This window comes from Malus sylvestris, chromosome 3, assembly GCF_916048215.2.
Source record: "Malus sylvestris chromosome 3, drMalSylv7.2, whole genome shotgun sequence".
Taxonomy (NCBI): Eukaryota; Viridiplantae; Streptophyta; class Magnoliopsida; order Rosales; family Rosaceae; genus Malus; species Malus sylvestris.
In genome coordinates, this window is record NC_062262.1 from 33,625,800 (window position 1) to 33,641,547 (window position 15,748).

Sequence of the window (15,748 nt, forward strand, 5' to 3'; positions counted from 1 at the left end):
GTGAGAGTGACGTAGCCATGTGCACAGTGTGGAAGCGATAAAGATAGCAAATATACGAATAATTAAAAATCACATTAATATAGTGCACTACTAGCAGGGAGTGATAGGAGTTATTTACAACCGTAAACACTTCTAATCAAAGCATAAAAAGTCTAGGTGCAGTCCAGTAGGTCAAGTACTAGTTACACAGTACCATAAATGTCCTACTATTATTCAATAGGTCAGAACTGCCGACGATCCCGAGCCACCAACAGCAAGCTTACTTAGAACCTGGAGGGGCGCAAAACAGAAAACGTGAGTGGTTTAATTATAACAATAGTTAAGGAACCTGAAAAAGTAGTTGTCCACCCATCAATAGTTATAATTGATATGCTTATGCCTCCATTAGCAGCATTAATCTACTTTTCTCGAAATTTTTTCCTTTCATACATGTTTTCCAATTTTTTCTTTTGACACACCCCGACCGAGGTCAAGGCATGCTGGCCGTCATGTGAGAATGACGTAGCCATGTGCACAGTGTGGAAGCGATAAAGATAGCAAATATACGAATAATTAAAAATCACATTAATATAGTGCACTACTAGCAGGGAGTGATAGGAGTTATTTACAACCGTAAACACTTCTAATCAAAGCATAAAAAGTCTAGGTGCAGTCCAGTAGGTCAAGTACTAGTTACACAGTACCATAAATGTCCTACTATTATTCAATAGGTCAGAACTGCCGATGATCCCGAGCCACCAACAGCAAGCTTACTTAGAACCTGGAGGGGCGCAAAACAGAAAACGTGAGTGGGCAAAAACAAATGTTTTACAAAATCATTTCATTTATCAATATACTAACCCCTATCTGTAAAACATGTATTATTTTCCCAAAATCAAGATATAAGCATGTACATATATATATATATATATATATATATCTGAAATCATAACAATTCAGTTCATACTTCACATAATCATATTCATATGTATGTCATGCCAAAATGTAACAAAGTAAACAATCCAGGTAATAATAATTTCAGAGAAATATGATATGTTAGTCGGAACTTCTGTGGTAGTTTGTACGACTGAATTCATAGCTCAAACTCAATCTAGCCGGAGTCACTACTATGACCTATACAACAATGTACTGCACATAAGTCGGAACCCCTAGACAGGGTCTGTACGACAAGGTTGGGTGTAATATAATTATGCTCAACTCTATTCTCTCATAATAGCCGGGTGATAAATCGCTAGTTACATACGAGTCGGAACCATGAATAAGGTATGCACGACAAGACTGTGCACTTAAGTTGGATCAAATATGAGCATATAGTGCGGGAGGTGACGTAAATAAACAGGCCTGTAATTCATATCTCTGGCTAATTCACAATCACCCTAGGTGCAACTTTATGAGCTCAACATTACTTAATCACATATCACATATCACATATCACATCATCGATGATTCACACAACCAAACATAACTTACTTGAACTCACATGTGCCTCCACAGCACCATATTTATATATATATATATATATATATATATATATATATGCAACCATGCAATGCATATTCAAAATATAGAAGCATTTGACATATTATTTCTAAGCATACTTTCCTTAAAAATGCATTTCTGGGAAATATATCAAGTATATAAGTATATACTGAAAACAAAAGCCCACGCACTGGTATGTCGAAGGGTCGTAGCCCCCCAGTCGCCCGTGGATACGCTCGTCCTCGAGATAAGTCTCACATATATGCTAATTAACTATAAAAACGTTATTTTAAAGCATATATACAAAACTAGCTAATAACTTCTCATACATTGCTCAATTTTAGTATTTAAATATACCAACGTGACCTACACAACCTCACGAATATTGTGATATTTTTAGATAAATTTTTAGGTGGCTCACGCGCCCCCACGTGCGGGGAGGGCACGGCCTCACGCGCATCGTCTTCAACCTCCAGACGCCGGAACTGTGTCACCGGCGCCGAATTCTAGGTAGACCTGCAACTGCCCATTTGTCACTCGTTTTTGCACAATTTTTCATGTATTTTATACCAAAATGAAGCTCATAACTTGTAGAACACGATCATACTAATTTAAAGTTCTAAAAGTCACGGAATCTCACTGGAAAATTCCAAGAAAACCGGCCAAACTTCGTCCACACGATCCCGACGTCCAAAACCTTCAAATGAAGAACTCCAAGCTTCCTTGGGACATCACTAAGCTTCCTACAAGCCTGGATTGTTCTAAAACATAACCATTTAAAAGTTTGTGAATAGTGCTCAACTCGGAGCTTGAATTTTCAACGTGATATCGAACGAGTTCTTACCTGAAATGGGTACCTTTGAACTCGTATGGTCCTCACGAGCACAATGGTACTAATTTTGGCCATAATCCGTGAAGTTTCAAGGGTCTTGGGTGCTTGTCCGTACCATTTCGAAGGAGAGAGAGAGAGAGTCCGAGAGATAGAGAGAGAGCACGGGAGGGAAGAGAGATATAAAGTAATGTGGATGTGTGTGTGTGGTCCAATCTACACACCAATCACAACTAACCAAGGTTTAGTTCTCATTGGCCCCAAAAACTTAGGAAAATAATTATATTGGTCCATTTCTAAAACCATGTCACATACGACTCATCTCAACGCCCAAGGGCATTCTAGTCTTTTCACACCTTCGATAAAAGTATTTCGGAACGGGCTGTGACATCTTTCATAGTCCAAAATTATTAAGTAGGTTTGAGAATCAAGGAGAAAATTTTGACTCAAAAAAATCAACAGAGAGAGAGAGAGAGAAATGAGAGTTCAACTCTTTCCGTAAAATTGATCACAAAGTGTTTTATTCTCCTAAATTCCGAGAATAAAGATGCATCAATCAAAATAGAGATAGTTACCATGACTATGTAATTTGTTGCCTTATGAGTATAGAATTATTTACAAGTTATGCAAAATTGGCAGAAACGAAGAGATTAGAAAAGGGATCAAATTTAGGTTTGATCATCATGTATTCTTGTTGGTAGCTAGGGTTTTCAAAGTCCAAATTAGTGGGAAGTGATATTGTTTAGACTCTTGTGTCGAAAGGGATATTTTTAAATGAATTATTTTCAAAAAGGGATAATGGCGGCTAGGTCCGATTACTTGATTATTATAAATTATTCAAAAAAGGTGTACAGAATTAGCAGCCCCCCAAAAGAGGCCACACCAAAAACAAGCTTTGGAGGCTTTGACCGTTAGATAACAATCAAACACTAATTAAAAGGATTTATCTAATTTAAAAGGATAGTCAAGTTTAAATTGATATATGAGAGAGAGAGAGAGAGAGAGAGAGAGAGAGAGAGAGAGAGAGAAAGAGAGTGAGGGTGTTTTCTACGTTAGGGGTGACCATGCATTGTTGGAATTGGAGTGTAACTGAGAGCAAGAGTCTCTTCTTGCAAGTTAAACAATAGGTAGGGATATAGAATTCTGGCAAACGCAGTGGGACTTTGCTTTTTCCAGAAATTTTGATCCGCTTTTTTGTGAGCAAAAGCAATTGATGACTTGAAACAAAGTCACCAAGCCACTTTGGTTACACAAAACTTTTATGGAAGCAAAACTCTACAAATCAAAGCTTCAGTTATGCATCTACACACACCCTCTATATGTCTCTAGGATATCATATAATTACTACAAGAAGAATGAGATCATCATAGATATGAATAAGATTGATTGATAATGCTTTTGGAGAGCACCTATGAGTTAGCGAATTGTCGTGAATTCTGACCGTTAATGCATGCAAAAAGAAATAAGCGTAGTTTTGAAGAAGAAGAATGTTAAATTAGACACTTATATTTTAGTGAGTGACTGTCAGCCGTTAATGCATGTAATTAGTAGACGATTCTAAGATATTGATGCAAAAGTAAAGAATAAGTATAATTAATGTTTTGATTAGTTGTCTATGCATTAGTGGATAACTGTCAGCCGTTGATGCATATTAAGACTAAACTTACTTACATGTGAGATTATTCCTAGCAAAATTCTTTGTAAAGAATAGGCTGAATGGCGTGTACACGTGAAGTGTATGAGAAAAAGCAAGCAAGATGCGCTATGTGATTGGGAGCTTATGGGGCTGACCAGAAGACAAATGTAGCGTCCAAGCCTAAATGCAAAGTGCAAACTTTTACAGCCACCAAAACGAAACCGTACCCACACCAAACCCTACATGGGAAGTACTCCACTTTTTACTTTAACATCATTATTTTAATATTTTGATGTCACACTTATTATTCATAAAAATTAAAATTAAGATTTCTCATTTACATGTAACAAAAAGTATTTAACAACTAAATTATACTGCTTAGCAACAACACCACATTATTAAGACAAATCAATGAAAGATTGAAACAAGTGAGCGCTAAATGGGCCCTTCTGAAAGTATACATATACATTAAGAGCATCTTCAAGATAAAATCTAAATTTTTGTTAACCTAACAAATGAATAGTGTTAAAAAACTATTTTAGCTAATTAATTTAACTTTTTATCTTCATTAACACTCCGTAATTTAACAAACTTTGAATATTTTTCATTAACACTTCAAACTCAACCTACTCAATTTCTAAAACACCCTTCTCATCTTGGCTCAAGGGTACACCCTTGAGTTTTATTATTTTTCTAATATTTAGCAAGTGAATAGTTGCACTATAAATTTAAAGAGTGATTATTTATTTTGCTATAATAAAAACTCTTTTACAACATCTAGTAAATTTTTTTATTTAAATATAACTTTTAAAATAGAATTTTAGTTGTTTTACAGCATTTCTCGAAAATGTTGTGACGAAGGAAATTCAAGACAGATGTGTGTGTATATATCTATATATCTATATATGTATAGGTAATTAGCCAGCAATGCAACATGTCATAGATTCTAAATTGCTTTTATCATATAGTTGCGAAAGGCATGATGGTGTTAGGTAAAAGTGCGGACAAGTGTGAGGCTGGTGATGATGCATGTGCTCCATCTTAATCACAAGCTTTGATAGATGACACAGAAATGATCGATTTCCATGAGAAATAATAGCTAAGGTTGTTGCATGTTGGGACGATAGCGAGTCCTTGCATTTTGTCATTTCTTGATCAATCAAACCTTTGTTATTTTGCTCAACATAGAAAAAGTTAATTGACCCACTAATATTAATATTCTTGTAAATGCCCCATCCATATATCAAATCATTGATTTGTGTATAGGGGTGTGTTATCCACATATCCATTTTTACTTCTTCCACACCCTTGTTAATTTCTGTCATTTGATCTTCTTCAATTCATCCGATCCGACGGCCGAAAATTAAAAGGATGTAAGAGAAGTAAAAAATGGTGTGTGGATATCACACCCCTTGTGTATAATGTGTAAGTATTTTTTTAAATTTATTATTATTAAGCAGAGAGAGAAGAATTCGAAACTATCACAATAATTTAGAGTAGAGGAAGTTTTGAACCTGGGAGGCATGGGTAAAAACTCAATACTCTATCCACAAAGGCATTTTACAATGGTTACGTGAGCGTGATATCTAGATATAAGAATTAGGCATCGAAAATTTGATTCGTATTACGCCATTGCCACAGTTGTATGAGTTTGACAGGTCAGTTTTGTATATTAGTGTGGAACCTGTCTACTTTTTTATTTTCTCTATTTTATGATTGGTTACCTCTTTTCTCTCTCTTGTCATTTGTTGTATATGCATCATATTCATGAGTTCAATATACTAAGAGGTATTAGGTTCGATTCTCGTCAAAGGCGGGCAAATTTGAATCAGATTATTGATAGCTCATTGTAAGGCTTAACCCACTCCCCCACCCCTCTTAGTGTAGATAATAATGTTTGTTAATATATATATATATATATATATATATATATATTGAACTCAAAACTAAGAATCACTCTCACAAAACTTTTCCGGTCCATAGAAATTTAATTCTTATATTATTGGTAGACACTCATTTTTTCAGACTGGAAGGCCTAATAAAAATAAAACAACCATCTTCTTCATCATAAATGGTCCGTTTGTTCTAAAATGATCTGACCAGATAAAGAAATTTAATTCTTATATTATTGGTAGCGCACTCATTTTTTTAGATTGTGGAAGGCCTAATAAAAATAAAACAACCATCTTCTTCATCATAAATGATTCGCTTGTTCTAAAATGATCTGACCAGATGAGGTTCTAATTCCTAGTATCGCTTGAATCTTCACTTTGTTGGACAAGGTTCTAAATTCTGAGTACACATATATGACTGTATGTCAGAAAGAGCAAAAACTTGTTTCTAGAAGCCTAATGAAGCCCCAAATTAATACACAACTAGCCCAATGCAGCCCAATCCCATCCCATGCACTGAATTATCCTCAACAACTAAAAAATGAAAAGAAACGCAAAAGATATTATAATAATCTTCTAAGTTCACACTGAGGTTGAGTTTTTGGAGTTAGCTCATCTTCGCAGGATTGTGACCCTTTGTTGTGACAAAAACACGAAATTATTAGAGCATTATATCAACATGCATGTCTAAATAATACTTTAAAAAGATAATAAAAATGTTTTCTTACCGAAAAACTAAATTTAACGTGACATGACATGAATTGGCGTAGAACCATATGATTTGATTTTTGGTGATTGTTTGATATTGTAGATCTTTGGGGACAAACATGGGAATGTTCTACATTTATATGAAAGAGATTGCAGCGTACAGAGAAGACACCAGAAAATAATTGAAGAAGCTCCAGCTGTAATGATCATTTCCTGTATTATCGTGTAGATTTGTCATTGTAAAAGTAGAGTTGTAACGGAAATCCTTTTGTGCTGCCATACACTCCATATGGTATTCTTCTCCCCCTTTCAGAATCCATCATTGTGAAAGACATACCACGGAACCTGAGTGGGAGAATGAATACGATAGCACTGGCTCAAAGTTATTGAAGGTTTCGACCACTTATAAACCAGATGGGAGCTTTCTGATTGAGGAAGTCTTACGCTAATTGGCCATTTTTTCAACTTTGCATTATAATATCTTATGTGCAAGTTGTTTCTTGTTTGTGTTCCATCGAGTTATTCCCTCAGCAAGTTTCTAAACGTCTGTGCAGACAGAAAAGGACAGTTCCCAGTGTGTGAAGGTCGAAGCAACTTGTATAGGCAACCACGATTTAAGAGTTGAAGCTGATGGTGTAATCACGGATGTTAGATTAGCTGTTTACTCCAAGGTAAATGGCGTTATCTGCATGCATCTGTTTGAGGGTCTACACAGAATTACACTTTTTTATTTCTGTTCTTCTGGAGTTCTACCATCATTAATTTGTTGCTTTCAAATAGGGTTTGCAGGATCAAACCAAGCACATTCATATTTGGCATGGATCACATCATCACCACTTCAAGCAAAAAATCGGCCTTGAATTGTCTGATGAAGATGATCTCGAACGTAAGCCCTGATTTGAGAAATCATCATACCCTCAGGGCAGTGTTGTTGGTCCCTAAATTTTGAATGATGATATACATGTGCAGGAGGAGTCATAATTCATCTTCGAGTCTTTCGTTTCCGAATAGTTTCGTCAAGAGCTCAGCTCATTCCGAAGTTGTGCTCGAGTGGATTGAGTTATCGAAATTCTGACAAGATCTCGGTTGTAAGAAACTAATTCATAGCCTTACTTGTATATATTCATTTTTATGAAAAGGAAAATGGAAAATGATGATCTGAACTCAAGCGTTAAGGGATTGGGTATATTGCCTTAACCAACGAGCCAATTAGTCGAATCCACTGGAACCCAATCCAACCGATGAGCTTTTTCTTGGTGAGACTGGTGAACTTTTTCGACCTTGCCCATAAGGGTCGATCAAGAAAGGACTACAATTGTTTTTATAGAACAAATATTACTAGTTTTACATCATTTCTTTTTTCTTCTTAAGCAAGGAATCCCTAGCATCGTACGGTCCTTCAAGTTAGAGAGAGATGCCCTTTTTGGTCCTAATTGTGTTATGCGAATTAAACGAAGGGATCATTCTACTAAGACAAACCCTAAGACCTTTGTAGAAACGCTCGAATCATCTTTTGTCAAAAAATTGGCTATTTTTAAATTCTTGTAGATGTCAAGAAACTTTTCCAATAGGATAATGCTATCTACACTCATCTACTTCTCACAAATCTTTTTTTTAATTTTTAGCCATTAAAGCAAATGAATTGAAAAAAAATTAATGATCAAAATTTAACAAGAGTGTGTGGGAGCTAAAAATTAGTGCGCACTTTCCTTTCCGATAATGACATGAAAAGTGCCTAGACTTTCAATTATTCTTCTAGGGACAAAGTGGGATTCAAATAAATTTCTTCAAAAAAATAGGGGAATAGGATAAAAATATATTATGATATATTTTGTCAATGCTTGATTTCATTTTTATCCATCCTCCAAAATAGCCCAAATCAAGTCACCAGCAATACAATCTATCATTATTTTTTTTTCATTTGCAAAATTGAGAGAATTTTTTAAAACATGTTACCGTGATGTTTGGATCATTAATACAAGTCATGTGTAAGACGCTCTCTACATGATTTTGTACTACTAGCCTCAAATGTCAGATGACGGTAAACTCGTTTCACCTAAGTTCTCTTGTTTGTAACACTTATCACATTCAACTTGAATAGGTAACATATTTGATATCTAATTATGATTGTCTCACTGTATAGTTTCTTTATGTTAAAAATAAATATCACATTGATAAAAGAAGAAATTACATATGCTTATAAGTAATTGAACTATTCCTCATATTCCAAATTGATTTTATGATGGAACATTAACTTTTTTCACCTCAACATCGGCACAAAATCAAAATTAAAAATTGATGAATGTGTTTGGAAGGAATATACTGTCCGGCAAATATATATTTGCCGACAGAACTTTAGTTACAAACGAACGACCTAGACAGAGAATATTTGTGACGTGGGTGACTACGAAATGTCAACTAGTATTATCATTGTTACTATTATTTCTTTTATTACAGTTGACATTCAGCAAAGGATTCTTTGTTTTCGTTCATCTCACCTATCGAAATTTATCTGATGCAATCCAAATTTTGCTCACATTCTTCTAGGAAAATCAACCACTTGTATACAGTTGCGGATTTAAAATTCGAGTAATGGATTTTCAACGTTAAAAATTTAAGATTTTAGATGGAAACAGAAAGTAAAATACGCAAATCTTTTTAAGTTATTCACTTAAACATTTCTCCGAATAAAATGAACTTCTTATCATCAACCCACCAATATATACCAAACACTTAATGAGCATAAAAAATACTCATGCCAAATATTTAGAGAACCCTCAAAATGATTTTATTCGATGAAGCGAAGATTAGGGGCGCATGTATGATTTAGGATCAAACAAAACCGTGTTTTTGTTTATTTAACCGAAGATTCATACATTTTGACGGACCATCTGAAGAAGGACAACGAAATCACAAAATTCCGGTCAATCAGTTAAAAAGGAAGGTAAATAAACTCCGAAATCAAGCTTGGATTTTTTACCTGACCCAAAAATTTACTGCTTTAACCCGTGCATAAATTTTCCTATATATTTGTTTGATTTTTTCTTTTACGATTCTGTCCACTCTCTTTCTATTGGCTCTCACTCTCGTTTGATACCCAAAACATTTTTTTTCCTACCTTTTTTCCCATCTGATTTTTTTTCTCGATTTGGTGGGATTCTTCAGCTCCAAGGTTTCCCCCCGGGGGGAGGGGGGGGGGCGTTTTTATTTTTCCAGCTCCTTTCTCAAAATTCAATCGAGTTTTCGGAGGGTTTAAGGAAGTTTTTATGTTGTGAAGGTGAAGTTTTGAGATTTGGCGGTTGCTTGTGTTAAAAGTTTTGAACTTGATCAGCACAAACAAGTTTTGGGTGTGTTTTGATTCATGGGTTGTGTCGAAATCGTGTGTTCGTTGTTGGGTTTCTTTGTTTTGGGTCATTGAAGTTCGATTTTTGAGTAAGAGTTGGGAAGTTTAGAAAAATGGAAGTTGAGGGACTTCGAAGGTCGAGTAGTTTGGGTTCGAAGGGGAAGGATGTGGGAGGAGGGGTTGAGAAAGAGGTGTTTTTTTCGGGCCGATAAGATCGATTTCAAGAGCTGGGATGTCCAGTTAGAGAAGCACTTGAGTAGGGGTTGGGAGAGGGAGAGGGAAGTGAATGCAAAGATGGAAGAGTGGGAGATTGATTTGGCTAAGTTGGATATAAGACATGTTATTGCTCATGGAACGTATGGCACCATGTACCACTGCGCCTATGACGGCCAAGATGTTGCAGGTACTTTGATTTCTCTGAAGGCTTCAATTCTTTTTCTTTGTTGCAATTTTGATGAATGTGCAGGAATTTTTGCATACCTTAAGTTTGCATATTATTGACTTCTTAAACATAATTTAGTGGTTAATGAAGAGAAAAAATACATTTTGATGAGTTGGTAGATGGTGATCCGTCACCTATAATTGTTTCGTATAGTGTTAAGGGTCTTTGCGATTGCTTCTGGGAGAGCTAGAAGTTCTTTCTGATAACCAAAAGCACTTTTGACTCTGTTTTTTCAGAAAACAAACTTGAAACACATTTAGGTAGTAGAAGCTCTTTCCATAAAGCACTTTGATTTTTAATAACAATTTCAACGTGTTTATTAGAAGCGCTTCTGCACTTCTTGCAGAAGACAATAGTAGTCCCAAACAAGCCTTGAGTATTAGCAGGAGGTTGCTATAGCGATCGTATATTAGACGGTTAATCTATTTCTTGAGACATCTTAACTATCAATCTATCACTATTGGGAATGATTTTAGCATGGTGGACTTAAATTTCAAAGTTTCAGTGTTATTAGACTCAAGGTTTACTTACTTCACTGCAGAAAAGAAGCAGTTCACGTGAGTGCTTGCTTGCCTACGTATAGATACAAAATATCAAATACAAAAATATTTCGTACAGCGGTCGTGTGTATTGCAAGTCTTATGAATCACTAATCAGCGTTGTATAATTCAAGTGTAAAATGAAACCCCAATCAGTAGGAGATCATGTCTTTGTTTTTATCAATATTCTTCTCATGGCCCGCTGCTATTTTTGATATTATAGTGAAGATATTGGATTGAGGGGAGGATGGTATTGCCACAGCAGCTGAAACTGCTGCTCTTCGGGCATCGTTTCAGCAAGATGTTGCTGTTTGGCATAAACTTGACCACCCAAATATTCCAAAGGTAAAACTAATATACGTTGATTCTTCGTATCAGTATGCATGATATAAAGTCGTGATGGTTTCAGATGAAAAATTTGATGCAGTTTGCTGTCCTAATAATTTTTGGATTTTAGAAATATTGTCAAAATGAGATCTTCCAATGATGTTTGTGTGCTATTATCTTCTCATACAGTTGAGATTTATCTATTTAAACTGGAACGGTTGTATCTGTGACAGTTTGTTGGAGCTTCAATGGGAACTTCCAATCTTAAAATCCTTGTTAAAAACACATCAAACGATAATCATAAATGTCCTCCTTCCAGAGCTTGTTGCGTTGTTGTTGAGTATGTTCCTGGTGGGACGCTAAAGAACTTTTTGATCAGGAATAGAAGAAAGAAACTTGCCTTTAAGGTTGTGATTCAACTTGCTTTAGATCTCTCCAAAGGGTGAATCAGGTTCAGTTTTTTGTGATTGATTTTATTCAATTTGTTGTTGGGTTTTAAACTAAAGGATTTGGTTCTGTGTTCCATTTTCTCAGTTTGAGCTATCTTCACTCGAAGAAAATTGTACACCGTGACGTGAAAACAGAAAATATGATGCTAGATACTCGTACAACATTAAAAATTGCTGATTTTGGCGTTGCTCGAGTAGAAGCTCAGAACCCGAGGGACATGACTGGAGAGACTAGTACCCTTAGGTACATGACACCAGAGGTATAATTGTTTTAATTCATTGTTTCCAAAATCTAGTTCTATAAAGATTTGAAGCACTCTTTTTCGATTATCCATCTTTCCCTTTCCTGCAAACTGGATCAGAATTTAACATGAAAGGTTCTGTAGGTCCTTGATGGCAAGCCATACAACAGGAAATGCGACGTCTATAGTTTTGGTATTTGCTTATGGGAAATCTATTGCTGCGACATGCCTTATCCTAATCTAAGTTTTGCCGATGTCTCATCTGCAGTAGTGCGACAGGTTGGTTTGTCGTTGCACATAATTCGTCAAGTTCTTTGTCTATCATTGGTTTTTAAGTTATGTCGATCACCAAATGTTTGTCGTAACTTGTAACGTATACTATTTCTTCATGTTTTGTCTTATATACTTTATGCTATGATGGCAGAATTTACGACCAGAGATTCCAAGATGTTGCCCGAGCACACTGGCCAGCGTCATGCGAAAATGTAAGGTTGCCAGCCCGGATAAACGCCCTGAAATGGAAGAGGTAGTGAAGCTGTTGGATGCAATAGATACGAGCAAGGGAGGCGGCATGATACTTGAAAACCAGTCCACCGGCTGTTTCTGTTTCGCCACACCTCGCGGTCCATGACCTTCTTTGTTTCGTGTAACATAGTTTTATAGACTGTGCAGTGCAAATTAAGGAAAACCTAAAACCGGTTGCCAGTTAAGTGCTAGACTGCAGGCACACATCTCTGAATAATGCATAAACAGCGTTTTTGAAAAGCCATGTTATTGTTTGTGGTTCCTTCTTTATTCTTATTAATGTAATTCTTTTGGGATTCAAACTTTTTCTGCAATTTGTGCTGTGTAATGTTTTGTTGCAACCCATAGAAAAAGGTCCGGCAGTTTTGTTTGGTATTTTTTCTCTAAACAGAATATATGGTTCTTTTGACAGGAATGAATTGTTGATATGATGTTAGTAAAACATCGATAGCATACTTTATTGATATAAGGGATACAAATATCAACATTATAGCTATACAATCCGTCCATTAAGAAAGGGCGGACGTCCTGCAAAGGGAAAATGAGGAGTGGACAAGCAATTCTTTCTTGTTTAAAGTTAAGAAAAGAGAGGAAACCACTAGAAATTCCAAAATCAAATTGGTTTGCACTTTTTTTGTGGTGCAAGGCATATCTACCTAATGTTCCACTAGAAATCCCAAAGGACACTTCCACTTGATGTGTAGGGGCTTTAGGGATCTTTGGATATGAAATTTGGTGGATATTCTTTGGCTATTGGATTGCCCATGCTTATCCCAAAATTCACTAATGGTAGTGGACTTATGATCTGACACACCTGATCCTGATATCCTCCAAACACCAGGGTAGGCACGTGCTGATCGACACCCGAAGGTGACGAAGCCATACTAACATGCATGAGAAGCAATCGAGGAACGTGTTCAGAGCATACAACTAAACCGAGACACTAGAAATGAACAATATAAAATTGAATGAGCAAAGGAATGGGTCTCACACTGAGAGGACTCGAAGATGCCGATGCGGGAGTGCCTTGACGTCAGGATTGTACGCCTCGAATTCTAAGTCTTGAGGGGGCGCAAAACAAAACATGAGTGGACCAAGTTTATATATATATATATAAGTAGTACTGAACAGTTATTCAACAATGTACTAACCCCCAAAGTTTATGAAAACTCAATAGTATAATATGTAATAGGTTTTTTGAAACCCCTAGCATGCCGTAAAACCTTCAATAAAACATATATCATATATAGTGTGCTAAATAGTGGTATCAGTATTGTCTGAAGGCATATAGAACTCTTCATTTAGAACACTTCATTCGCCCGTAGGCTCCTACAGCACCCACATGAAGGCATATATAAGTTTCAATTGCCCGTAGGCTCCTACATCACCCACTCTAAGGCATATGTAAGTATCAATCGCCAGTAAGTTCCTACAGCACCCACCCGAATGCATATATAAAAGTATCATTTGCCCGTAGGCATATAGTAACCACTAGATAAGCACAAAAATTATTGAACATAATCTTTCCAAAAGTATATATATCTCAACGGAGCTCGGTAGCTCAAACATCATATCATAAATCATGTTCATAGTATATAGTCATCAATTATACATACTATGAAGAACGTAAAGTCGATAAGCATGATAATTCATAAAACGTGAAACCAAATTATTCATAAACGTTTCATAAAACGTAACCATTAAATCATGCTTTTCATGTATGCATTTCTAATAGTAAAATATGCATTTTTGAAGGGGTCCACTCACAGATACTCCGTCGTCGAAGAGCCATGCAAACTAGCGAACACGGAAACGCCACATACAATTGCACCTAAGCACATAAAGGTAGCAATTAATAAAAATCTATCATCATAACGATTGAATTTCGGGAAATGGACGTCATAAACGGATTCAGGACGTCGAAAAACATAAAGGGGACCTTGGGTGGCCGCCTACGCGCCATTTTGGGTCACTGAAAAATTCGTTGGTGCCGGAGCACAGTACCTTTGGTGGAGGTGCGTGCACCACACGCTGGCCAAGGCAGACACCTACACACGCCTACGCCCAGGCCCACGCACAGCTTGGGATCTGGGTTGGTTCCACATAGGTTGGTCCAAGGGTTTAATGGGTCTGGGCTGCAAGGTTGGGCTTAGGCCTGGGCCTAGGTTTGGGTTTAGATAGGGTTGGATGCCTTGGGTTTAGACTTTAGGGCTATTAGACTTGGGCTGGGTTTAATGGGCCGAAAGCCCAGGTTTGCAAGGCCTAAAGGCCTGGGTTCAATGGGTCTGAGCTTGCCCTAAAGGGTATCGAGTTTTGGGTTACCAGGTCAACCCGAGTTGACCCAGTTTCAGACTGGTTTCAACGGAAAATGATGCCAGAGCTTCCTGAGCTCCGTTCAACTCCGATTCTCCACCCTAACCTACGATCTACCCACCAAATTGAAGACCACCAAGAGTAGTTTATGAATATACCTTTTGTTTCCCAAGTGGTGGTCAGAGTTGGCCAAGAATGTCGTCTGAAACCCACGGCTCACGCCAGGAACCTAGGTTTGGTTTCCTTCCCACGTCGGGAGGTTGAGAGGCTCGTTGGGGGGTTGATGGTGTCGTAGTCGTCGTGTTGTGGGTGGGTGTGGGTTGCCAAAGGGGAGAGCACAGAGAGAGAGAGTTTCGGGGGAGATGAGAGAAAAGGAGAAAAGTGAGGGAGGGAAAGAGAGAGAAAGAAAGCTGAGTTGCTTTGGGCCGGGGAACAAAAACCGAAGGTGGGCCCCTTGGGCACACCAAACAAGACCCAAAAGTAAACATATTTCAAAATATCCCATTTTTCATGAAATTACAAAAATACCCTTTTGTTTCGAAAAACTCCGGGACGAGTTGTTACATGATCATCCCCATTCATACCATATTCATGAGAGATTTTTCAGTATGCTAGACATACGACCCGATACACTAAATATCATAATACAATTGGTTGAAAACTTGAAAAAAAAAATTCAATAAATTATATAATGACACTTGGTGTGCTAAGTTGTTTGCCTGACACACGGAAAAATTTCTCTATATCCACATGAAGCACGCATACAAATTGACATGAAAATTAACCAACAATAAATACTACACATAATATTATGTTGATATATTAGAACGTTACGAAACTCTGTACATCTGTTACCGTGTAAACATAAATTTTCTGGTCCCATTTTTAAGCGTTTTCAAACACGAGAATGAAAATATTCAATTCCTCCTGAGACTATACACGAGAGTTTCGTTCCCAAGAAACCTAACTGGCGAACCAAACGTCACCCTCGGACATTTTAGTATTATACAAAACTTAAGGGGTC

The 15,748-nt window shown here is 36.8% G+C and overlaps 1 protein-coding gene and 1 pseudogene across 2 annotated transcripts; one reads left to right on the top strand and one right to left on the bottom strand.

The window, feature by feature from the left end:
* The first annotated feature begins 9,474 nt into the window (after nucleotides 1–9,474).
* Nucleotides 9,475–12,786, top strand: LOC126615973 (serine/threonine-protein kinase STY13-like; annotated as a pseudogene).
* A 108-nt stretch (nucleotides 12,787–12,894) lies between these two features.
* LOC126615981 (uncharacterized) lies at nucleotides 12,895–15,100 on the bottom strand. 2 transcript variants are annotated; one of them, XM_050283934.1, is made up of 4 exons: nucleotides 14,351–14,496; nucleotides 14,179–14,242; nucleotides 13,403–13,472; nucleotides 12,895–13,295 (listed from the first exon to the last, which is right to left on the bottom strand). In XM_050283934.1, exons 1-4 carry the CDS (start codon nucleotides 14,372–14,374, stop codon nucleotides 13,121–13,123), a joined length of 333 nt encoding a protein of 110 aa, XP_050139891.1. In that variant the 5' UTR covers nucleotides 14,375–14,496; the 3' UTR covers nucleotides 12,895–13,120. The 2 variants fall into 2 exon arrangements, 1 of the variants encoding a protein (XP_050139891.1); XR_007620956.1 differs by lacking the exon at nucleotides 14,351–14,496 and adding an exon at nucleotides 14,883–15,100 and having other exon boundaries at nucleotides 12,895–13,472.
* Nucleotides 15,101–15,748: the final 648 nt, after the last annotated feature.